Source organism: Chelmon rostratus, chromosome 13 (genome assembly GCF_017976325.1).
Source record: "Chelmon rostratus isolate fCheRos1 chromosome 13, fCheRos1.pri, whole genome shotgun sequence".
Lineage (NCBI taxonomy): Eukaryota > Metazoa > Chordata > Actinopteri > Chaetodontiformes > Chaetodontidae > Chelmon > Chelmon rostratus.
In genome coordinates this window covers 133,531-158,166 of record NC_055670.1, presented here as the reverse complement: position 1 = coordinate 158,166, position 24,636 = coordinate 133,531, and the positions used below count along the sequence as shown (strand labels likewise).

Genomic DNA, 24,636 nt, shown 5'->3' with positions numbered 1-24,636 from the left:
TGGAAAACAACTTCGATTCGCATTACCGCCACCCATCGGTCTGGAGTGACGATGGTAATGGCTGCTTTAGAGAATACAAAAGAGCAGCCTTCACGGTCTTTTAACAGCTGTGGATACGTTATTGACTGGACGCTGCAGGTGATCGGACTGATCTGACGCATCACAACATCAGTGGAGACTGAACACAGAAACTCAAGTGTAACACTCGCATGTTCTATATTTTATTTGGTTTCTACTGTTTGGGCCAGACATGGGCTGAATGTAATAAAGTGGCCATGACTTGTTATGTGATGTTATGGGCCAAATAAATCTAGCTAGCCCAATTTTCAAATTACCTTGAACTGCATTGCATTATTCTCAATTCATCTTAATGGCCAAATATATATATATATATATATTTGGAACCAAAATATAGAATTACATACATTTAATAGCAAAATAATGGAAACTAGTTATACCAAATGCGTTTATACAATAGGCCTACACAAAAGCATACCCAGCAACTGGGCTACTTTTGGTACTTAACGTTTGGCAGTTAACCTGAGTTACAACAAGCACAGTATGGGCCAAATATGGCTGACTTTGACATGGTTGCGGTAAAACATGCAAGCTAGAGGTAATCTCATCAACCAGCCTCGGGTGAGGCATTTCATTATCCTGTACTGGTATTTTGTCAAGTCAATCTTTGTGCTTTAGGCTTAGAGAAGCTAGCCGATGATCCACTGGTCATCCTTTGTGGAAAAATGCATTTAAAGTTGGGTAGTGTATTATCTGGCATTTTACAGGGCATCATTAAGGTAATCCAGTAATGGAAAATCTGCCAAGATGCTCGGTATCAGTATTGTACAAATGATTACATAGCTGATAATCCAAGCCTCTCTCACTCACATGTCAACAATTTAAAACGATTCTATTTTTATTTGTCTCTTTGTGTTCCTGTTTGAGGTAGGCAATTCTTGTCAGTGTTGTGAACTTGCTAAATGTATTCTTTTTTACTCGCTTTTTTAATATCCCACAATGGTGCCTTAAAATTCATACTGATGGAATAGGGTGACAATTTAATTCAACCAGGCTACACAACCTCCATCCATGTGGTCGTACTGATAAGCCAAAGATGAAACTAATAAAACTGGATAAAGTCTGGTAAAGTTGTGGAATGCTCCAAAAACACTAGCTTGGAACAGGTAACAAGTTAAATGGTACCAAGTAATTGATTCAGTATGAAAGGAGCATTCTTGAATGGCTCAGTCATTCACAGGCAAGACAAGCATTCACCGCTTTGTGAAACACAATTGGAAAGGATATTACTACATGGACTTGGGAACACTCTAGCGTTCTAACCTTTTCAGAATCAGAATTCTACACTATGTCAAAAATATGAGCTACAAAGTCAAAATTGTGGGGTAATATGTCATATGTTAACATTTTTAAGTCATTATTTTAGTAAGCCAAACATTTGACTTCCAATTTCATAAGTTTGACAAATTTCAATTTTTGTAATTCCTAGCATTTCAGGAGGATTTATGATGTATTTGAGGACAACGTTATATGTTTTGTTTCATTTGATTTAAAGGTTTTATTTTACAGTTCATATGATGTAAAAATACAAGGTTACTGTGGAAATGATCAGTCAAACTACATTTTTCATGCACATACACAGCTATAGTCTCAGTCATTAAAAAAACACAATGCCTTTGATTGATTCACCATTCTGATCTTTTAATAAGCAAAATGTACAAGAGAAAAACAGCTTGACAGTTCAAGCACAAATTTTAACTGTGTAGATTAAGGGCCTAGAAAACTTTTAGTAGGTATTCTGACTGAAAACACCCCTGCATAAAAAGACAGTGGAGGTACAAGGTGGGGCCATGTTGTTTAAGGTTAGACAATGAAATACAATCCATACGTGCAATGTTAGTAACAGATTTGTGAACTTACAAAGAAATCACAGGTGTGCAGTAGCCATTTTCCAGAGCAATTTACTGAAAATTCTACAGAAAACAGATTTTGCCACAGATATATATATTGAAGCACAATGCTGCTCCATCCATTTATTCTGGTGACACAGCGAGTACAAGCCACAATGTTGGTAAGTTCATTTTTCTTGTCTTTTATTCATTGACTGGTGTCCAACAAATCTGCAGTGTGCTAGATAATGTTCACCAATGTTAGCCTGCCAAGTTATACATGATGATTCATGTGAAACACTGACAGGACATTTCATATGGCTTGGGGGTGTTGACGAAGAAAGTTACAGCAATTGTTACACAACAGTTTTTCAGATATGAATGAATGAGATGACTACTATATTCTTATAATAATTCTGACAGAAAGTTTCACATCATGGTTTCCTGTTCCAACATGACTGCCTAAATTACTCTATATTACCACTGGCCACTGTGTAGCACACAGTAGGTACCAAAACAGAAAACAAGCAGCGGTTTGTGTCTATCGTGATTAGGTATGCTTGAGCTGTGGTGGAAAGGTGGGGGACTATTTAGATCTGCAACGGCAAAGGTGTAGAATAACATCTAAGCAATTAACTTAGAAATAATAATAATAATAATAATGCATTTTATATATAAAAAATAAAGATAAACAATAGTAAAAACAAGACACATTAAAAGCTCAGAGAGAAAACAATACGCTAACTGAAACAGATGAGTTTTGAGTCTGGATTTGAACAGGGGTAGAGAGTCAATATTGCGGATGTTGGGGGGAAGTGCATTCCAGAGCTGGGGAGCAGAGCAACTGAGAGCTCGACTCCCCATAGTACTGAGGCGGAGGGGACAGTGAGGAGAATAGAGGAGGAGGAAAGGAGGAAGCAAGAGGGAATAATAATTTGGAGAAGATTAGTCAGGGAGGGGCAAGATTGTGAAATATGTAGTTTTGATGAACAGAGATTAGTTTTTATGAGTTTCATTAATGCCAAGACAACTTAAAATGTTTTGCCAATGGTCTTTCTTTTGCCATTTACCACTGCAAGACCCCTCACCGTATGATATGAAACCATAATCAAATTCATACCCTCATACAAGATTATTTGAAATAATCAAAAACATAATACAATTATGATTATCTATTTTTGTCATAGGGGGTAGACCCAGTGGTTGTAAAGGAACTCTTCCTTACATGTTGTAGCTGTAGGAGGTTTGGCCCCTGTTGGTTAAAGTCAGTCGTCCATCTTTACTGTGTTCTCACAGAGAAAAAAGGCCTGCAAAGCCTTTCCCCTAGAGATGTACTTGATGGTCTCTATCTCACCGCCATAGTTGCTGGGCTTCTGGAAGTGGATCTCCAGGTGGTCCTGCAGGTCCTCCTCATCCTCTATGTCATCAATGTCTTCCAGGAGGATGGTTCGCTTCGGAAAGCCACAGAAGGTCTGAAATGAATCAACAACATCAACTTAGTCATTACTCTGAACACAGTTAGACAGTTTATCTCTTCTTTAGTCAGATGAGGAGATGGATAATGACAAACTGTCACCACTGATTCAAATTGACCACAGCTGTATGTACATATCTGTATTTGCCATGATTCTGAGTGTAAGTTTTGTTATTTCCTGTTTTTATGTTTAAGCCTCATGTGTCATCTTTTACTTCACTTCCTGTGCTTTCCCGCCTATGTAATTGGCTGATTGTTTTTACCTGTATCTTATTAGTCTGTCCTCCCAATGTATTTAAGTCTGTGGGTGCATCTCATTTCTCAAAATTGTTGTGTCTTCACTCCTCGATCCTCGCTCGAACCGGAAGTATTTCTGGTCCGCCATCTTGCCGGCCGTCCCAAAGCACATATTGAGGAGAAGCGAGGCTTGAGGAGCAACTGAACTTGTGTTTTGTTTCCCTGGTTCATGTTTTTGGATTTTTGAACTCTGCTCTCCTTTTGTTGGATTTTGTTTGCCTTATGGATGGATTACTTTGGTTTTGATCCTCACCTGCCTCCCCATCCAAAAGTCGCTGTTTGTTGTCATTTCAGTTTAACAGATTTATGGAACTACACTAGCTGTCTTTTGTTTGGTCTGCATTTTGGGTTTTAATTATTGCTCCTCCATGACACAATTTCAACAGTATTTGACACTAAGAGACACTAAGTTTTTAATGCTAAAGATTGATAAAACTTTACAGATGAGTGATGTATACTTCAGTATATTTGACAATATTAATGAACAAACGTGAAGATTTTGAACATCACTGTTTAAACAAGTGATGAACAGTTGGGAATAACAGAAATAAAAAACATTTTAACACAAAACATACTACAACAACAACTGTTTTCTAAGTGAAAATGATTAAAGAAGTCCACAATTTTTACTATGAAATATGTATATAAAATCTTAATGTAAAAAGCATAGCTGTCAGATAAATACTGGAGTAAAAAGTCATGACAACCGTTCACCATTCACAGTTAACCACCAAGAATATGGTTGACCAGTTACACGTGTTAGTCTACAGGCTTAGTTACACACAGTGTAATGCACTCTGGTCCAAGTCCACCGCCTGCTGGTGTGCTGTATGACTTAGACACAACTGACTGGGAGGTGCAGCCCACCGTGTTTCCGAAGCTTGGTTAATGGTTAAATCAAAATTAACTGAAACTGGCATTCCTAATTAGAATAGAAAAGAAGATAAGTTCAGGTGGGCTTCTCAGAAATGGCATCAATGTGAGTGATACGTTGCATATTCTATGACTCTTTTCATAATAAAAAGTTGTATGCAATTAAAAATTGGATAGTTTTTTTTTTTTTACTTTGAGTACACAGGTTTTTAGCATTTGGTAAATATATATGCAGTGGCATGTAAAGATTTGGGCACCCCAGGTCAAAATTTCTGTTACCGTGAATAGTTAAGCGAGTGAAAGATGACCTGATTCACAAATGACATATAATTCATGATAACACATTTCTTTTTTAATTTCATGTTTTACAGTTCTTACAATAACAAAAAGGAAAAGACTAAAAAAGCTGAATTTTGGGCACCCTGAAAGGTCATTACAATATCCCCTTGGCAAGTGTCACAGCTTGTAAACGCTTTTTTGTAGCCAGCTAAGAGTCTATTAACTGACAGTTGTCAGTTGTGTGTGGGGTTTTTTTGCCCATTCTTCCTTGAAAAAGACTTTCTTGCATGCACTGCTCTTTTGAGGTCTAGCCACTGATTTTCAATGGAGTTTAGGCAAGGACTGTGAGGACCATGGCAAAACCTTCAACTTGTGCCTCTTGAGGTATTCCCTTGTGGATTCTGAGGTGTGTTATGGATCATCATCCTGATGTGCAAGCCATCCTCTTTTTTAATCTTCGCTTGTTTTACAGATGGGTCATGTTTGTTTTCAGAATTCGCTGGTATTTAATTGAATCCATTCCTCCCCCTGCAAGTGAAATGTTCCTCCTGTCACAGGCTGCAACGCAAGCCCAAAGCATGATTGATCCACCCCTGTACTTTACAGTTTGCTCACTGACGCCAAAAAGTTCTATTTTATCTTTTATCAGTCCACAGGACTTTTTTTCAAAATGTATCAGGCTTGTCTAGATGTTCCTTTGCAAACTTCTGGTGCTGAATTTTGTGATGAGGACGAAGGAAAGGTTTTCTTCTGATGACTGTTCCATGAAGTTTATATTGTGCAGGTGTCGCTGCACAGTAGAAGAGTGCACCAGCACTCCAGAGTCTGCTAAATCTTTCCATTAGACTGCAAAAGTCAATTGGAGGTTTTGATTGAGAGAATGATGACTGTGTCAAGTCAGAGACCCAACAATTTTATTAAGGTCAAAGATTTTTTTCCTTGTTCCTTCCTTTTTTCTCTCTACAATTGTTTGAAAAAAGAAACTAATCTTGCTTAAAATATTGAAAAGAATGTTAAATCTTGAACTCAAGCCTTTTGGAGATCAGTTTATCTTTGACTCACTATTCACACAACAGAGATGTTGACCAACTGTGGCCAAACTTTTTCATGACAGTGTTTGTATATTGAATGGACAGGCGAGTGTCAGTGTCAGTGCTTTTGTCAATGTAACACCTCATTATAGGTTTTATATACAATTTTAACCTGAAAAGTAACTACAGCTGATAGATAAATGTAGTGGAGTAAAAAACACACCATTTCCCTGTGAAACATAGTGGAGTGAAAGTAAAGAGTAGTTTCGAATGCAAATACTACATAAGTAAATGTACTTAGTTGTTTCCACCACTTGCTGAATAACTGAATTTCAGCATTGTATCTTACCTGAAACTTGCGCAGCTGACATTTGTAAATGGGTCCAACCTGCACATTCACTTCAGAGTTCAGATCCACACAATACCTCCCTCTCAGGGCCAGGCTCTCAGCAACTACACAATCAGACACAGACACAGACACTTTTCCATCAATACATCATAAACACATTGGTGCTCAGTTTCACTTACTGTAGATATTTTACAATTGTTTTTTTTGTTTTTTTTGTTTTTTTTTTTTTGGGGGGGGGGGGAACATTCATATACTGTGTATATGCAGTTTTGCATGTGTTTTTCATGTGCTGATTGTTGCAGGTAAAATTTAGCTCAGTTTAGGGAGAAAAGATCCAGGTCCATCATGCTTTATTAATTCTTCGTATGCGTTAATCAGAAATAGCCTATCAAGCAACTACATTAATCATTCATCCAGTGATATAATTTCAAAGTCAGCATATTTACTATTTATTTGGTGATCAGGCAAGTGTATCTAAGGCACCAATTAACTATGTGGACAAATTCATAATAATATTCCAGAAAAACAGCAGGAACTTCTTCTGTTGGAATCTCAATACAATGAATTAACTACAAATAAAATAGCTTCCAATCTATTATTGTTGAAACAATCATATTAAGACCAAGGAGAAAAAGCTGGAAAGCTATTAGCATGGCGAATTAAGAAGATACAAACAAACAGAGCTTTTAATTCTATCATAACAGAAGGTGGGAAAACCCTACTCAATCCAATTGATGTTAATACTGCATTTAAAGAATACTATGAAGATCTGTTTAAATCCGAATACCCAGACAGCTCAGAAGAGCAAAATAAATTTCTAGACCAGCTTCAATTTCCAACCTTAACTACAGAGACTAAAGCTAATCTTGAGAAGAATTTAAGTAATGAGGAACTACTTGATGCATTAAAGAGCATGAGTAGTGGGAAAGCACCTGGCCACGATGGTTTACCCATAGAAATATATAAGAAGTTTTCAGGGAAGCTACTACCACATCTCCTGGAGATGTTTAATGAATCCTATAAAAAAGGAGAACTACCTCCATCCTTAAGATCTGCTGTAATTTCTCTGCTGTTAAAACCAGGCAAATCTCCCTCAGAAAAAGCATCGTATCGTCCTATATCTTGTAATGTCTTATAATGTCATGCGACACCAAAATTCTGTGCAAGGCCCTCGCCAAGCGGATAGAAAGTATAATACCCAGCCTGATCACTAATGATCAAAATGGTTTTGTACAGGGCAGACAAGCATTCCATAACACACGAAGGCTGCAAGAGATCACACAATTCTGTCATTAGATGCCGAAAAGGCTTTTGACAGAATTGAGTGGAAATATCTTTTTAATAAGCTGGAGAGATTTGGTTTTGGGGAAAGATATCTTAGATGGATCAAATTACTATATACTCAACCATTAGTAGAAATTAAAACGAATAACCAGTTTTCTAAGCCATTTATTTTTTCAGATCTGCACGCCAAGGTTGTCCTATGTCTCCTTTGTTATTTTTATTGGCCACTGAACCCTTGGCTATGGCAATTCGCCAATCACCTGTCATTATCCGTGCCATGCACGACGGTTTTTGTTAAGTTTCCCACTGTGTGTTGCTTTACTTCCTGTGTTTTCCCTCCCGTGTGATTGTCTGATTGTTTCCACCTGTGTGTCATTAGTGTTTCCTCCTTGTGTACTTAAGTCCTTGTCTTCCCCCCTGTCCTTGTTGGGTCGTTGTCTGTGCTACCTCATTGTCTTGTCCCCTTGCCGTCTGCCTCAGCCACAGCCACAGTTATTGTCCTTTCCTTAGCGCCCATAGTAAGTGTTTGTCGTGTGAATTCTTTGTCATGTCCGCGTCGTGTTCCATGTAAGTTTGTTTCTAGTTTTGTCATTGTCTCTTGTCGCTCTATCAGTCTATGTAAGCGTGTTTCTTTAGTGTTGTCTGCGTTTCCTTGCCTTTATGTTACCTTGCCGTATTCTTTAGTCTTAGTCCTAGTTATAGCCACAGCCACTGCCATGATTACAGCCTTAGTTACAGACCTAGCCTAGTGAGTGTTTGTTGTAGTGATTCCTTTGTCATGTCCGAGTCGTGTTTTGTGTAAGTGTTCATCGTGTTTTCATGTAGTGTTTTCTTAGTTCATGTTCATGTCTCTGTTCAAGTCTGTGTTATCCTTCAGTTTGTCTGAGTTCATGTCTGTGCCATGTCCTATGGAGTTTTCCTATTATTGTATTTTCCATAGCCTAGTTTCGTTTGGTTTTCGCTTGATAGCCGATTTTCAGTTTATGGTTGTAGTAATCTCTGTTTCGTTTGTGATTCTTCATAGTGCCTATAGTTTTCAGGAGTGATTTTTGTTTCTGTAGTTTCAGAAAAAAGTTCAAGGTCTTTCACTGTCATTTGTTTCTTCCTCCTACGTTTTCTGTTTATTGATATTTCGCTCATAGTCTTGTCTTTGTCTATAGTCTTGCCATGTTGTTTTTTAGTGTTAGTCTGTATGTTCCCCGGTGTTGTCTTTGTTCTTTGTGTGTGAACCCCATTACCCTAGTGTGTCTTAGATCTTAGTTCCCCGAGTTTTGTTTTTGGTTGTACTATCTTTGTGTTAAATAAATTCGTTTATCTTGGAATCTACGTCCCCGCTGTGTCTGCGTCTGGGTTCTATCCCTCTCAGTTCCCCGTAAATCCCACCTCCCTGACAACTATAAGTGAGACAGAGCACCATTTGTCCCTTTTTGCAGATGATATAGTTGTGTAACCATTTTGGGAACCTCAATTAACGCGCTTTGTGCTCTTTTGAAGAGGTTTGGCCAGTTTTCTGGCTACAAAGTCAACAACAGTAAAAGTGCCTTATTATTATTGAATAAAGAGAGTCACTCCCAATCCATACACAATTTGCCACTGCCCAAAAGGTTTTACGTACTTGGGAATTAAGATAAGCCCTAATATCAAAAATATTATACCAATTAATTATGACCCTGTGCAGAAAGAAGTAGGAGAATCACTGGACAAATGGAACTCGATGCCTATTTCTATGACAGGACGAATCAATATCATTAAAATGTCTATACTGCCTAAGTTTTACATCTCTTTCAGTCAATTCCACTCCCCCTACCGGCCTCTTTTTTCTCCACGCTTAAGAGAAATTTTTCAAGTTTTATATGGAACAACAAGCACCCTAGACTGCGGCTTTCCCTTCTATACTTACCATATGAGCGTGGAGGACTTAAATTTCCTGATATAAAACTTTATTATTGGGCTGCCCAACTTCGTGCTGCTGTGTATTATTTTCTACCCACAGAGATTCCAGCTTGGATAAAAATAGAAAAAAATACGTTAGAACTTCCATTACACCTGTACCTTTATTCCGCACAAGTTAAGACACTAACAAAACGTACACATAATCCATTCCTCAGAGACACAATATTAGTTTGTCATGAAGCTCATTATTTCTTAAATGAAACTCCCTAAACTTTTATGTTTCGGACCTATTTGGGGAAATGATAACTTCAGAGCAGGGAGACATGATATGAGATTTAAGCACTGGATGGAAAAGGGGCTCAGCAAAATAAAAGACCTGTATAATGAAGGGAATCTGATGTCTTTTCAACAACTAAATGATAAATATGCCCTTCCCAGGAAGCACTTTTTTAAGTATCTACAAATTAGGAGCTTCATATACTCCCAAATCGAAACCACTACAGAACCTACAATTGAACAATTTGTGCTTAATCATTTATGTGGTAGAGGTCAGCTGTCCAAGTTTTATGATATATTATTATCAGGTTCTAAGGAAAACTCCAGTTCATGTCTGCTTGGAAAAACGATCTCCAACTAGATATCTCTGTAGAAGACTGGGAGAAGGCATGCTTACAAGCCCAAACTCAAACTATAAGTACCAGATGCAAATTGTTACAGTATAGGTGGCTACTCAGGACTTATATCACTCCAGTTAAACTACATCATTTTAATCCTGATATCCCAGATACTTGCATTAAGTGTACTGAAGAAATTGGCACCCTTTATCATTGTATGTGGGAATGCAAAAAGCTCCAGATATTCTGGAAGGAGGTCCTAGAACTTATTTCTAAACTAACAGGAAGTGTTGTCCCCATGGAAGCTGAAATATGTTTATTACACACACCCTGAAAATTTTTCAGCATCTGTGAGGAAGCGCAAACTAATAAATATCTGCCTGTTTCTTTGGTTCTGCCATGTTTGGTAACCTGAGGCAAATTTGTTCTGTGATAACCCGTTTTTGTTGGGGCAGCTGCCTTCAACAGTACAAAACTAAAAAGTGCAATACAGGCAATAGTTTCAAGTGCTGGCCATATTCTATTCTATTTATAAAATTATATTAAAAAATTATTATATTCTTGCGGGCCAATTAAAAATGGGCTGACTAAATGTAACAATCAGCAATGGCTATTTTGCTATTTTTAAATAGTTATTCTTCATGCCTACGCAACATCAGACAGAACAGTACTACATGCAGACCAGAGGAGCCTATGTTTCCATTTTCCCAGCCAAATTTTTGCAGAGAATAGTAAGGAAGCAGGAAGAGATTTTCGACCTTGTATTTTGTGGTTATGGCTGACACTTGGGCTTGAATTTGATTTAGAATTCGGGATCGGTTCATAATACCCACCCTGTTCAAGAAACACATTACCAAACAGTAAGACAGCATAATACATGCTATTTCATGGGGAATACATTATTTATAACTTGTACTTATTCTTATTCTCTAATTGCTCCAGTAGCCAGAAAAATAGTAACATTTGGAGTCCAATATTTAGGTCACAACTAGCTGGACTGTTTTTAACCACAAATCTAGTTACATCTGTGAAATGACTGACCTACTCCTAGTATGATTTTTTTTTATGACGCAACGATGTTTGACTATTTTATAAATAAATAAATATACAGATAGGAGCTTCTGGTTTTCCTTGTCTGTGAAATTGCATTTACATAAACGCAGAGATTCACTGCAGTGTTTGTGCCTCTGCCTCTTAATGATAAAATAATATGATATCCATTTATTTGTATCAACACTGCTGGAATGTGTTAATACTGAGAAACAGTCAAAAGGGAATGTTAAGCCTCATGTGAAGCCAATTGAATAATCAGAGTAGTCAGTTACATGTGGGAAATTGTTTTTTCATGTTGCTTTTAGTGTAGTCTCACTTAGCCAGGCCTAACATTATCCCCACACTTCATATTGCAACGCAAGCTCAGCTGGTTTTGTTGGTACATGAAAGCCCCCTCTGCTGTGCCGCATTGGTATTTATGTCTGTTTCTGCCTTATGTAAATGTACTTGAAAGACATGCCCTTTCATGGTAAATGGGCTCTATTTATATAGCACTTTTGTAGTCTGCCTACCACTCAAAGTGCTTTACAACACTGGCTGTTATACTTATTATAATATACTTTCTGTTTTCTGCCAAACAAATGCTGTTGAGATGCCCAATCCTAATTAACTTACATTATGGGGCAGGCTATTCCTTCCAAAACACATGTAGGCCTATACCTCAATTACATTCCCATTTAAAGTGAATAAACTTAATAAAAAGACAATTTCTTTCATCATTTTGTCGATCTTAAGACGTGTCTTACACCCTTGATAGAGTGAAAAGGGGTAGAATCATGTTTTTAGTGTCAGAGAGGCATCCACTCAATTTCCACCTTCACTAACTACACTCTGAATTACTGAACCCTCTTTCTCTCTCTACCAATTGAGGAGACTTATATTTATATTTTTTAGATTTTGCCATATCCTGCTTTATCACTCTGTCGTAGCAAATCAGGAGCTAAATACACAAATAATGTGCCTGATATTTCACTGAGAACTGCACTACCCTATTGTCTTAGTAAATATGGCCCAGAGAGTTGTACCTCCAGGGTGCAGGAAGGTGATCTGTCCTGTCCCGGTGTTCTTATCATACTCCACTCTCTCCACCTCTCCTCCTCCTCTGCTAGGCCTGGAGAAACTCATCTCAAGTCGGTCCCTCATTCTCTCATATGGCATGGAACACGGGACTTCGGAAACCTTGAGCTCTTTTCTGGAAACATGAAGGTGGACCTGCATTGATGACAGCACACACTGGTGGTCATGGTCACTCATGGTAACTGCAAAGAATACTTATCAATACAGTGTAAATATACCATAAGTAAGGTAAGTAAATGAGTAACAAATAAAGCACCATTTACCTTTAAATAAGTATTGATGCTGGGAAATGAGTTGAGGTAAACTACTTAATGGAACTGAATTCAGCCTTAGCTGAGAATATTTGAGTAAAGTGCCACTAAATAAGGTTTGATGACATGCCTAGGACAACTTTTGAACATATCTGTATTGGAATATTGGAAGTACAATTGCATACTTCTGTAAAATGAATGTTATACGTATGTGAGGAAATAATAATTAAAAGTTCAGATGTCAGATCAAAAAACAGATCTGTGATTGAATTAAAATTGCTTAAATCTCTTACTTTGATAACTGGGCTGTTGTGCGTGTGTGTGTGTGTATATATATACATGCATGCATTCAATAATGCATGATATCATTATTGAATTGCATTATTCTTAACACTTCTGCAATATCCTTCATCTTACAGTCATGCCAATAAAGCATGAATCATATTTCTCCTCCCATATTAAATCTCCCTGCACTGGCTCCCTGCAAAATCTAGAATATAATTTAAAATCTTTCTCCTTACTCACAAAGCTCTAAATAGTTGGACACAATCATATCTTCAAGAACTCATAGTGCCCAATTACCCCAGTAGAACATTGTGTTGCAGGAATACAGGCTTACTTATGGTTCCTAAAGTCTCTAAAACCAGAATGGGAGCCAGAGCCTTCAGCTATCAAGCTCCTCTCCTGTGGAACCATCTTCCAATCTGGTCAGGGTGGCAGACACCCTCAACATTTAAGAGTAGGTTTAAAACAAAAGTTTTTGAGGTATGCGTTATAATTTTTTAATGATTAAGGCATTTATTTTATATGTATATAAGGTACAAACCTGAGTGCACTCAGTGCACTCTCCCATGGGAGCTAAGCCCTCTCCTCTTTGTCTCCACTTTAGCCTTGCTGTCACTCATGGAATCAATCAAATCAAAAACACAGTTACATTGTGAGTGTGTGAGTGTGTGTGTTGATGTGCACTACTAGGTTACTTGTCATGGCCTAAAAGTGAAAAACCATCATCCCTGCATCAAAATGTACCTCAAAATTAACTGCACAATCCATGGTAATTCTTCTTGGTTTCACTTCCAAACTAATGTTGTCACAGGAAACAGAGCATTTGGCAACCTTCAGGATCTGAGAGGCCACTGGAGGACAGAAAACATGAGAAACATATATGTGCTCATCACAGTAACATTGTCTGGGTTTGGTACCAATGCTGTATCTTGTTGGCACTGGCAAATTATTCTAAGCCCTAGCCCCCTCTGAAGTCACTTCGGCCATATTTGTCTGTTCCAGTCATTCCTGTCCAAGACAGTAGTATGCCATGCTGGCTGAATAGCTTCACTAACTGAAAACCAGAGGTTTCTGAAAGTGACTGATCCAAATGGAAGACACTGAGGTCTTGTATACGCGTATAAGTACATTTGGAAATAAATATTCTCCTCTACATTTTGGCCTCTTATCCAAACACAAACAGAGCTTTGGGTCTGTAAAACAGAAGTTTTTACACAAATAACTATAAATAATAATAGTGTATTTAAATTATTACCGCAAAGTAAAATAAGCTCAATTCACATGGTCAGAGTGTTCTTTCTAGTATTTGATCTATTGTTGATACAGACTTTATGGCCCAACATACTTGTTTGAGTGTGTGGAATTGTTTTTGCATTCTCATGTGTACAGACCTATTTTGTAAAATCAAGGTCATGTGAACAGTTTTTTAAATGGAAGGGTTTTTAAAGTTTTCAGTTGTGAACTGAACAACCAAAAGCCATATGAAGTTCAGTTCCAAGTGATTTGCTACTTTGTGAACAGTCTGAGTCATATCTTCATATTTTTTAAACTTTGATGAGATTACCAAAAACACGAAAAGAAAACACATAAAACGTTCTGCACACTATAGTTCCCTGCACATCCACTGTGACATTTTGAGCTCAAGATCAAGAGCAAACTTGCTGATGGATATACCATTAAACTGCACTTAAGGGAGCATTTTTTTCATATCTTCACTGCTGTCTTCTATTGGTTTACGTCATGCCTTTTAAGGTACTGTATTAGACTCTGCATGACTACTATGCATAGAGGTTAAAGGACTTAAAAACACACTACAATTGAGATACATAAACCTACACCTTCCCACCATTCTTTAACTGCTTTTTGCTACTTTCATATTTTTAGACCTAAAGCTTATCTTCAGTTAAAGTTTTAATTAAGTGTTTTGATTTCAATAAAGATTTGAATACATGGCATTTTAATGGTCTTGCTTTTATAAACACATATAAATACATACACGTGAAGAACTGTTTATCACATGACAGTGTATCTCACAGTAGAATAGATGAAGTCATGTATACCTCTCTCCTCTTCGAATGTGATGAGTGCCTGTCCTCCCTGCAGAAGCACAGTGGGTCTCTGGCTGATGGCAAACACTCCGCTGATTATGTGACTGTCGTCCACCCTCTCATCTTCATTCTGACCCCTGAACTTTACCTCTGTGTCCGGAATCTGAACAGAAATCTGGACACGTGGAGAAACACACTGAGTTACAGATCAAAAAATACATCTATGACATTCTAAATGTTATATTGTATGTTATTATTGTGTCAGAAACTGGCCTGTTATTGTGTTATAATTGCATGTGTATTGCTACATTATTGAGATATATTGTATTGTATGGTTACTAATCAATAGACTGAAATAGATGCAGTAAAAGTAGCCATTTCGGCCGGAAGATGGTCTGAAAGACTTTCTTCAATCCCACCTTGAATTTCTGTTTCAGTTTGGTGGATTCTGTCCTCTTAGCCTCCAGTTCAGCTTGATATCTTCTCAGTTTGTCTAGCAAATCATGTCTGTGTTTACCAAGCTGCAGGATTTTATCCTGTGTGAAAGAATCAAGTGCAGAAATGAAGTTCCTTATTATTCTCATCTAGTTTCTTCCCCACAGTGTGTAGATATTACAGAAACTACTGTACCTGCATTGCATTAACACTTTGAGTAAATTCCTTCTGACACTCCTCTTGCTTTTCGACACAAGCCAACATCTCCTGTTGGGCCTTTGTCTTGGCATCATCTTCTTCCAGTTTTTCCAACATTAGCCTGGCTTTCACATCATCAGCTTTCTCTGCTTTAGTCTTATGACAAAGTAGGAATTGGTCAGAAGAAGACTTCAGCTAGACTTGTGGTGGACAGTTTGCACAGAAACTGTTTCTTACAGAAGAAAACAGTTGCAGTTCCAGATAAAGATAGTGGACTACCACATTAACAGAGAAAGAAATGTTTAGTCATTTTTTCAATGACATGAACACCACAAACTACATTCCATTCACCTCCGCTGTATTGTGGATGCAGAAATCTCAGAGACAGATATGTCACAACAAATGCAACCTGAACTATCTCCATGGATTGATACCAGAAATGAAAAACAAATCAGTAAATCTGAAATGAAAAAACATTGTCTAAAATTCAAGTCCTGACTTTCAGCTTCACTTTGTGGGTGTTTACATCAAGTGTAAGAATTGTAAACCCTTTCAAACAGTTTTCAAAGCAAATTCAAAGAAAATCACTGGACATCAGTGGACCGTGCAGCAGAACAGTGACCCAAAATATACAGCTTTTCCAGGACCAAACACTGAAATGTTGTCTGACCTCATTCCAACTGAGCATGAGTTTCACCTGACAGATCCATGACAGACCATTACCAGGAACGATACTTGGCTGATGTCTGTGCATCACATGCTTCAGCCAGTCACTGACTTCAAATGTAGTGCAAACAAATATTGCATCATGATGAATAGGGATGCATTGAGACACCATTTCTCAGTCCCAATAAGTGATTTTTGGTGATCTGTCAAAAGCGAGTACTGATCTGATACCAGTGTTAATTAATGAGACGTATGTCTCTTTTATTTTGTACTTTGGTTTTTTTTTCAAAGGTTCTCTATCTCTGCTGCTATTTTTCTTCCCTCTGCTACATATGCTGCTGTAATATCCAAATTTCCCCGGCTGGGGATAAATAAGGTTTTATCTTATCTTATCTTATCTTATCTTATCTTATCTGTCTCACTGTGTGAAAAAGACAGGGATCAGTCTTTTATGTTCAAAAGTGCAGCTGCTTTTGGTTCCATAAAATTTACAGACTATATAAAAAAATGATTCCCACGCGAAAAGGAAACACGAAAAAAGGCCTGCACACTATAGTTCCCTGCACATCCACTGTGATTTTTTGAGCTCAAGATCAAGAGCAAACTTACTGATGGATATATCATTAAATTGCACTTAAGGGAGCTTTTTTTCTTCATTTCTGTCTTCTACTGGTTTACCTCATGCCTTTTAAGGTACTGTATTAGACTCTGCATGACATAAAATTTACAGACTATATAAAAAAATGATTCCCACACTTTCGATCTGATGTAAATGCCCTCTAATTAACCTGAAAGTCAGCACTTTAACATTACAGTCATAGTTTTATTTCCAATTTACTGTCTGAGTGCAAACACCATGATACTCCATTGTAACCTGTCACCGACACAGGTGGAGATACTGGGAAATTAAGTGTAATTTTTTCTGTCCTATTGTTTTCATCTTTTTCCAACTATTTTCCATTACACTGTGAAGAATACAACATGGTCAACACAAGTACAGCAACATGCAACCTTACAATGACACTCTAAATGATAAAACTCATGAAAATATCAACCAACACTCTATGGGGAAATGCATTCTTCAAAATACCCTCCAGGAGCTATTGTTATTAGTTAGTAGTTAGTAGAAGTTAGTAGACTTTTTTGTAACATAATTTCAAAGACAAATGTACAGACTCTGTAACAGACCCACGCATGCCAAATATGCCAGCATAAAGCCAAACATAATGCTCCGGGTTGACACTACAGCAACTGGCAGTACATCCCCTTGCAATTATTTTTGCTTACATTGGTGGCAAAGAATAACCCTTACATAAATGTGAAAAACAGGAATAATAACATACACAGGCGTGTTTTTAACATTTCACCAATGACAAAGACATATGATATGTATATGTGCCATGTGAAAAGAAAGACATCATGTGGGAAACACATGCCCCATAACATGATGAATTCATAGGCAGACATGGTTTTCAGACATTTCATGTGTAAAATATATTTCACATTGGAAGAAATCCACTTCTCTCCTCTCCTATTCTGCTGCAGGAGTGCCTTGAGAAATTACAATAAAAATTCTTTTTATTGCTATGGAGATGCATTAATCTTTCACCTTTTTTTTCTTTTCTGGGGAGCAGCATTTACCACACATTTATATTTAATTTATTTTTTTACAAATAAAAAAATAGGTGAATTAGATCTGATGGTGTTGTAGGCTAACATGCATGACAGCAGTTGTCTTGACTGTCAGTCATAATTAAACTGTCATGGAGACATGGGGGTGTGCTCTGTGGAGCTGAGCCAATGCTCCACAGAGCAGGGCTGCTACTTGTGTCACCTGTACAGTAAGCAAGTAAGTAGCAGCCATTGCTCTACAAAAAATTGTCTCTCTTTCTCCTCATCTTTGTTATCATCTGCTTATGAATGCTCTGGCTTCCACTGCACATAACTTTCTAAATGAATATTTGAAGTAAACTATTACTGTTGACTAAGTAAATATAAAACAGGCTATTTCTGTAATTAAAACTTATTGAACATGACTTCCAGTATAAAAACCAATCACTCACCAACTTGAAAGTTGCAGGCTCGAATCCTGTGTTTTCAGTTTTAATACTAGGCCTACCATTTTTTGCATGATCCCAATGAAGTCCTATTCTAGTCTTTTATTATTAGGTAACAGTTTTTGAACAGAAGAATAGGAAATAGGCTAGTACAACACACATGTAAACACATTACATGTGTGCGCTTTAAGCGACGTGAACACCATATGCAGAGTTCACCCTGAACTCAATTCTAAAATAAAACGGAATGTAGGATTCCATCTGGAATGGAAGATTTTGTGAAAGGGACACTCAGGGGTTGAAATGATGTCGGTATTCTGAACTTTGCCTCTTACCTTCCATGACTCTAGATCTTTCATGGCCTCCTCGAATTGACTGCCTTCCTCATCCAGAGCACTGTTCGTCTGACAATAAGGAATAGCCATATTACCACCCAGCCTCACTGACTCAGTCCCTCACCGATAAGTAACGAGCAGACTCTTCCAACACTGAAACCTTACCGTGCCATTTGCCGGGCGATTATCGTAGGTGTCTGCCATGACCTACGAAAACGAAACACGATTAATAAAGAAAAATAAAGTCAGTCAAATATAACATTATCTTAACAGGAAATCTCTCTACCTCTTCTGTATTTCGTTGTGGTTTATTTTCCTGCCGCAAAGTCAGAAAGGAAAGAAACAGAAAAGACACACGGTCCAGCTGCTGTTCTTACCGACCGAACGAAATCAAAAGCGAAAGTGAAAGTTAATGCTGGGTTGAAGTTGACGCAACATTAAATGCATGCACGAGTGTACGGAAGTGGTCACAACTCAGTGAATACAGATACTGAAATACAGATACACCTTTTCAGCATTTCATGATTCATACTTTGATTGAAGTGAATTTTTGCTTCATTACATAGTGTGGATGTTTTAAATAATACTTAAATAAGGTGAAATAAACAATCAAGAAATACAGACATAATACGCATTAACCATGACATTCTGACATAATCCAATATATTTTTAACACTCAGCTACTTATGAAGGTTATTCAGCCTTCTTCTTTCACAGTAACAGAGTTTATCACACTCGTTTTCTTTTCATGCTGATGCAAAGCTAGAACTACAGGTCAACTTTGATTGCACTGATTGGAGTGGTTTTGAGGCTGGTCCAACAGATCTGGATGAACTCACTGACACTGACACTGACTGTGTACGCTAGATTTTGGGAGGACTTGTGTGTGCCAGTGAAATCCTCGACACATACAACAACAATAAACCATGGTTCTCGGCTAAACTCACTCACAAACTAAGGCTAAGGAGGAGGCTTACAGAAGCAGAACAGAGTCCTGCATAAAAAAGCCAGAAACACACTGACAAAGGTGTTTAAAGTGGCAACGAGGTGCTTCACCCAAAAGCTACAGGACAGCGTTTTAGCCAACAACCCTTCAACAGTGAGGGAGAAACCTGCAGGTGTCATAATGGGGAGTTTCACAGAACCCAAAAGCAGAACAACTGGCAGAATTCGGTGCAAATGAAGACAGTTTAATGGACGAATGTACAGGTGATGTGAAAAGTGCAATCCAGATGAGCTAAGCCGGGCTGGCAGGGAGGAATGGCAGATAGCGGTAGACTGGTGAAGCAAGGCAGAGTGAGTTTGCTTATGGCAGGAGACCCAGGTGGTGTATGGCTCAAGGTTTTCTAGAATGGAGAGACAAAGACAAAGGAGAAAGAGAACGGAGCAAAGATGCAACCTACTTTCAAAGACACACAGGGGGTGAGAGAACACACAGCATATAAGGGAAGGGACATCCACCACCCCCAGCTCAGACATCAAATAAGCATGCTCTTCTCTCCCCCTTCATCTGCATCAGGGTTAGGGGTTAGCTACAACTACAGACAAGCAGTGCAACGGCACTGAGGCCCACGCTGTATGGTACTGTATGCTGTATCACAAGCAGACCCCCTGGTAACAAGTGGCCCCCAACCAGAGGAGGTAAAAAAATGCTTCAATGCAGTACTCCCACCATTTTCCAAGCTTACCTTAATTATATTATATGAATATAGACCAGCTGGTTTATATAAATCCTGAAATCTGCACATCCACCTCTGTCATGGTGTCAGGTACTTTATTGAAAAAAAAAAAAGATTTTATTTATAACGCACTTTACATTTGAACACAAATCTCAAAGTGCACAATGTCAGTAGCAAGCAAAGTATAACAAAATGAAAGGCTTATTCTACATATACCATAAAAACTATGAAAAACGATTAAAAAAAGAATCTGGTCTGGTATTCATATACAGATGCAATGATGCATCATGCAGCATGATTCAGCACCTATGCCACTGCGCTCAGTCAACAAACATGCAGCAGGTAACCTTAGGGAGCAAGCTAATGTTGGTCTAAATAACAACAGTAGGCTGTTGTATTAGGTGTACATTTTAAAAGAAGGCATCCATATATTTTTTTAACTTGGGCATGCATTATTTAATTGTACCGTTATGCATAAATTAATGACTCTGCTGACCCACGACTGCACACCATCGCACAGCTCCAACCTCCTCGTCAAGTTTGCCGATGACACAACTGTGGTGGGTCTCATCAGCAACGACGACGAGGCGGACTACAGGAACGAGGTGAGCCGCCTGGCCTTCTGGTGTGAACACAACAATCCCTCTCTGAATGTGGAGAAGACGAAAGAGATTGTTGTGGACTTCAGGAGAAGATGCCCCCAGTATGCCCCCCTTACCATCAATGGTGCTATGGTGGAGAGGGTAAGCAACACCAAAGGGAGGAGACTGCAGAGCCTGCGGGCCAAGACCAGCAGAATGCGGGACAGCTTCGTCCACCAGGCTGTCAGGATGCTGAACTCTCTCCCTGCTCTGCCCCTCCTCCACGCAAACACACAACCTGGACTATAACTCCCTGTTGCCGCCCCCCAAACACACACACACACACACACACACACACACACACACACGTACACACCCTGGACTCTGAAATGCCCCCACCACACACACACACACACACACACACACACACACACACACACACACACACGTACACACCCTGGACTCTGAAATGCCCCCACCACACACACACACACACACACACACACACACACACACACACACGTACACACCCTGTACACCCTCTCTCTCACTAATGTGAACCCCTCCCCTCAGGAAAACAACACACAGTCACTTTATTCACCACCAATCGTTAAGCTAATTCTTTTTGCACTACCATTTACATTTGCACTATTACATTCTCTAATGTTTCATTGTTAGATTGTACAGTTTTTATTTATTTCTTTTTAATATATGTCCTGTCACAGAGGTTGAAGAGTAACGCAATTTCGATTCTCTTTTTGTCCTGTACATACTGCAGAATTGACAATAAAGCTGACTTTGACTTTAACTTTGAGCACCTAAGAGCTATTTTCTTTACATTTACTTGAAAAGTCTTCAAACATTCTAAATAAACATTTTGTGTACTTTATATTGCAACAAAAGCCTACATTTCACACAAAACACAATAAATCATAAACTGGAATTACAATGACAATATGTGAAACCCAAATAAACAAAGCCTACCTGGTATAAAAACAGCACACAGTTGTCATCAACAGTGTGTTATGCAACTGCTCTTACACTCAGATCTGTGTAACAAAGAATACAAAAATGACTAAATCCTGGAAACATTACAGCCAGGAGAAAGCCTGCAGGTGCATGGCCCAGCTAACTAGCATTAGCTCAACATTCAACCGCAAGTGATACTTGTGGATAAAGTTACCATTTCTACACATAAATATCTGTAACTGTCAGACTACATGCTAGTAATGCTCACAGCCAGAGTGCATGTCACTGATAATTGCAAAAAAAAAAAAAAAAGGACATTAAACATAGAAATATTGATTGCAACATTGCACATGTGCACCCACCTCCAGCCTGGATGTATTTTCCTTTGCTGAGACAACTACAGTGTGCATAGAGGAACCCTCTCTGTGCAGTTGCACTATTAACCCACCAGGTGGCTCTAAAACTATACATAAGACAAGCATATCAATTTTGTTGAAACTCATAATAGAGGTTGTTTCTAACTATGTTGATTTGAACACAAGATACTTGTGCTCAAAAAGAGGATTCATTCTCAGTGAAGAACCTTGGACCCCTAATCTGCCTCTATACATGCCAAAGAGCAGTGATTCCTAACACTGCTCCTTGAGGAAGTATCTTAGATAGATAGATAGATAGATAGATAGATAGATAGATAGATAGATAGATAGATAGATAGATAGGTAGGTAGAATATCTACAGCAAATGGCAGTGTGTAAAAAATAAAGTGTACCGTGACTGTAAGCATGGACACAGTGAAAAAAAAGTGAAAATTTGTGAAATAGGACTATAAAGAACAAACTATATATAATAAAATATCAAAATAGCAAGCAGTAAAAAAATAGATACATAATAATAAAATATCAAGGGTAGCAAAGAAGTATTATACAAAAGAGATTTTTTTTTGTTGTTTTTGTTTTTACCTGGTATTGTACAGTATGATGGCATGTGGTCCAAGGTATTTGTAGTCCTCCACCTCCTCCACCACCTCCCCTTTGATCCGTAGTGGCTGTGAAGGCGTCTTCTTCCTCCTGAAGTCGATCACCATCTCTCTGGTCTTGCTGATGTTCAGCCTCAGGTGGTTTTGTTCGGACCACTCAACAAAGTTGTCTATCAGTGTCCTGTACTCCCCCTCCTCTCCCTCTCTTATACACCCGACAACAGCTGAGTCAGTGGTGTATAAGGTGAAGAGGAAGAGGGAAAGCACAGTCCCCTGTGGAGCTCCTGTATCACTGACCACCACATCAGACAGCCCGCTGCCCAGACGGACAAACTGTGGCCGGCATTTCAAGTAGTCAGTAGTCCAGGACGTCTTCCACAGCTTCGGGACTTTCGAGCACTGAAAGGTGAAATGTCTGGTGCCCCTACATTTGAAAACCCAGGTGACACTAAAATATTCCATCGGCACATTGCAGAATGTTCAGGTTTAGCTTTCACAGTTTTGATGCAAGATACACTTAAAGGTAAACAACCATGGGCCTATTACAGCACAAAATTGGATGCTGTAGAGTAAGGGTTGCCACCCTGACAACGTGAAAACAACGTGACAACGTGAAATTAGCATTCAGAAATGTACCACCCTTAATCCAGCCTCCAAAATGGTTATACCTGCAGATGGTATAGAACATGATTGTGTCCAATACGCTGGTGCTTTTCTGAAAGTCAGAGAAGAAATGTGTAACCAACTGAACACAATTGATCTTACATTGTTTGTGAATGGTTCATGTTTTAGGGATGACAGAGGAAACCATGGCAGCATTGCTCAGATAGATGGCAACATTCTCTAAAGTCCAGACTGTGCTCTGCACAACTAGCCGACATTAAGGCCTTACAACTGCATGCAAATTGGGAACAGGCAAGCATGTTTACATGTACACTGACTCATCATATGTGTGTCCTATGGGGTGTGTCACATTTACACCTATTACGCATGGGGATAAAATCTCACAGCTCTTGGCAGCAATGCACTTACCAATAGCATTAGCCATCATTAAGTGCCCTACACATCAAAAAACAAACACATTTGTTGCTAGAGTTAAAGGATAACTTTCGTTTTTTACAACCTGGACTTTATGATGTCGATGAACATTGTCCACAAGAACACCACCAGTTACCATCTACTCGTGGACGCGCAGCCGTTTGTTGTTGTTTGAAAAGAGTGTCTGACTTAAAAGGGGCAGCTAAAAATGTTCAAAAAGAGGGCCTCCACAAGAGACTGTGAGGTCCAGCAGGACATTTTGTGGCACCTACGTCAGTGGTTCACACCCTAGTCAGAGATGTGCATGGTCAAGACCATTGCACAAGGGGTGAGGTCAATAAATGCATTCAGATGCATGGTCGTCACCATATTTCACAAGTATATTGATCATCAAATCATTGCTAAGTATGTGCATTACACAACAATAGGAAGGACTTTTCAACACCAATTTGAAATATTCTGCCACCCAATGAACAATTAGACATCTCATGACAGACTATATGGATTTGATTGTACTGGTCCAAAGTAAAAGATACATGTTAGTGGTTGTGGATTGGTTCCATTTGTTGACCATCTGGTTGAGACAAATGGGCGAGACAAAGATTTTCCTCACCACTATCGTGGGGGAATTGTTGAGTCTCTGTTGATTAAGAATATGGTGCTGAACTGCTCAATATGAAAAATTGGAAAGCTTCTGTTGTGATCTGGCACTATATAAATAAAAGTGAAAGAGGTGGGTGGAAGCAACACCTACAAGTAATCCAGATGCTAAGTCAGCAAATGGCAAAGTTTTTGTGTAAAAAAGTATCACTAGGTTTGGAATACCAGATAAGATCAGCTGGACAACGGATACATACCATAGTTTCCATACTGAGACAGGAACCTGTTCAGCACCTAACCAATACCCATTGTATTGATTCTGACATGTATAACATGCTATAACACTGGTAGAACACCTAAAGTGAGACCATTAGACCACCTAGATGT

The 24,636-nt window shown here is 38.6% G+C and overlaps 1 protein-coding gene across 1 annotated transcript; it reads right to left on the bottom strand.

The window, feature by feature from the left end:
- Positions 1 to 1,698: 1,698 nt before the first annotated feature.
- Positions 1,699 to 18,807, bottom strand: nmi (N-myc (and STAT) interactor). Its single transcript, XM_041950446.1, has 10 exons — positions 18,693 to 18,807; positions 18,572 to 18,613; positions 18,407 to 18,475; positions 15,346 to 15,504; positions 15,135 to 15,251; positions 14,728 to 14,890; positions 13,412 to 13,518; positions 12,080 to 12,266; positions 6,211 to 6,314; positions 1,699 to 3,379 (listed from the first exon to the last, which is right to left on the bottom strand). The coding sequence occupies exons 2-10, from the start codon at positions 18,608 to 18,610 to the stop codon at positions 3,173 to 3,175; spliced, it is 1,152 nt and encodes a 383-aa protein (XP_041806380.1). The 5' UTR covers positions 18,611 to 18,613; positions 18,693 to 18,807; the 3' UTR covers positions 1,699 to 3,172.
- Between the last annotated feature and the right edge of the window lie 5,829 nt (positions 18,808 to 24,636).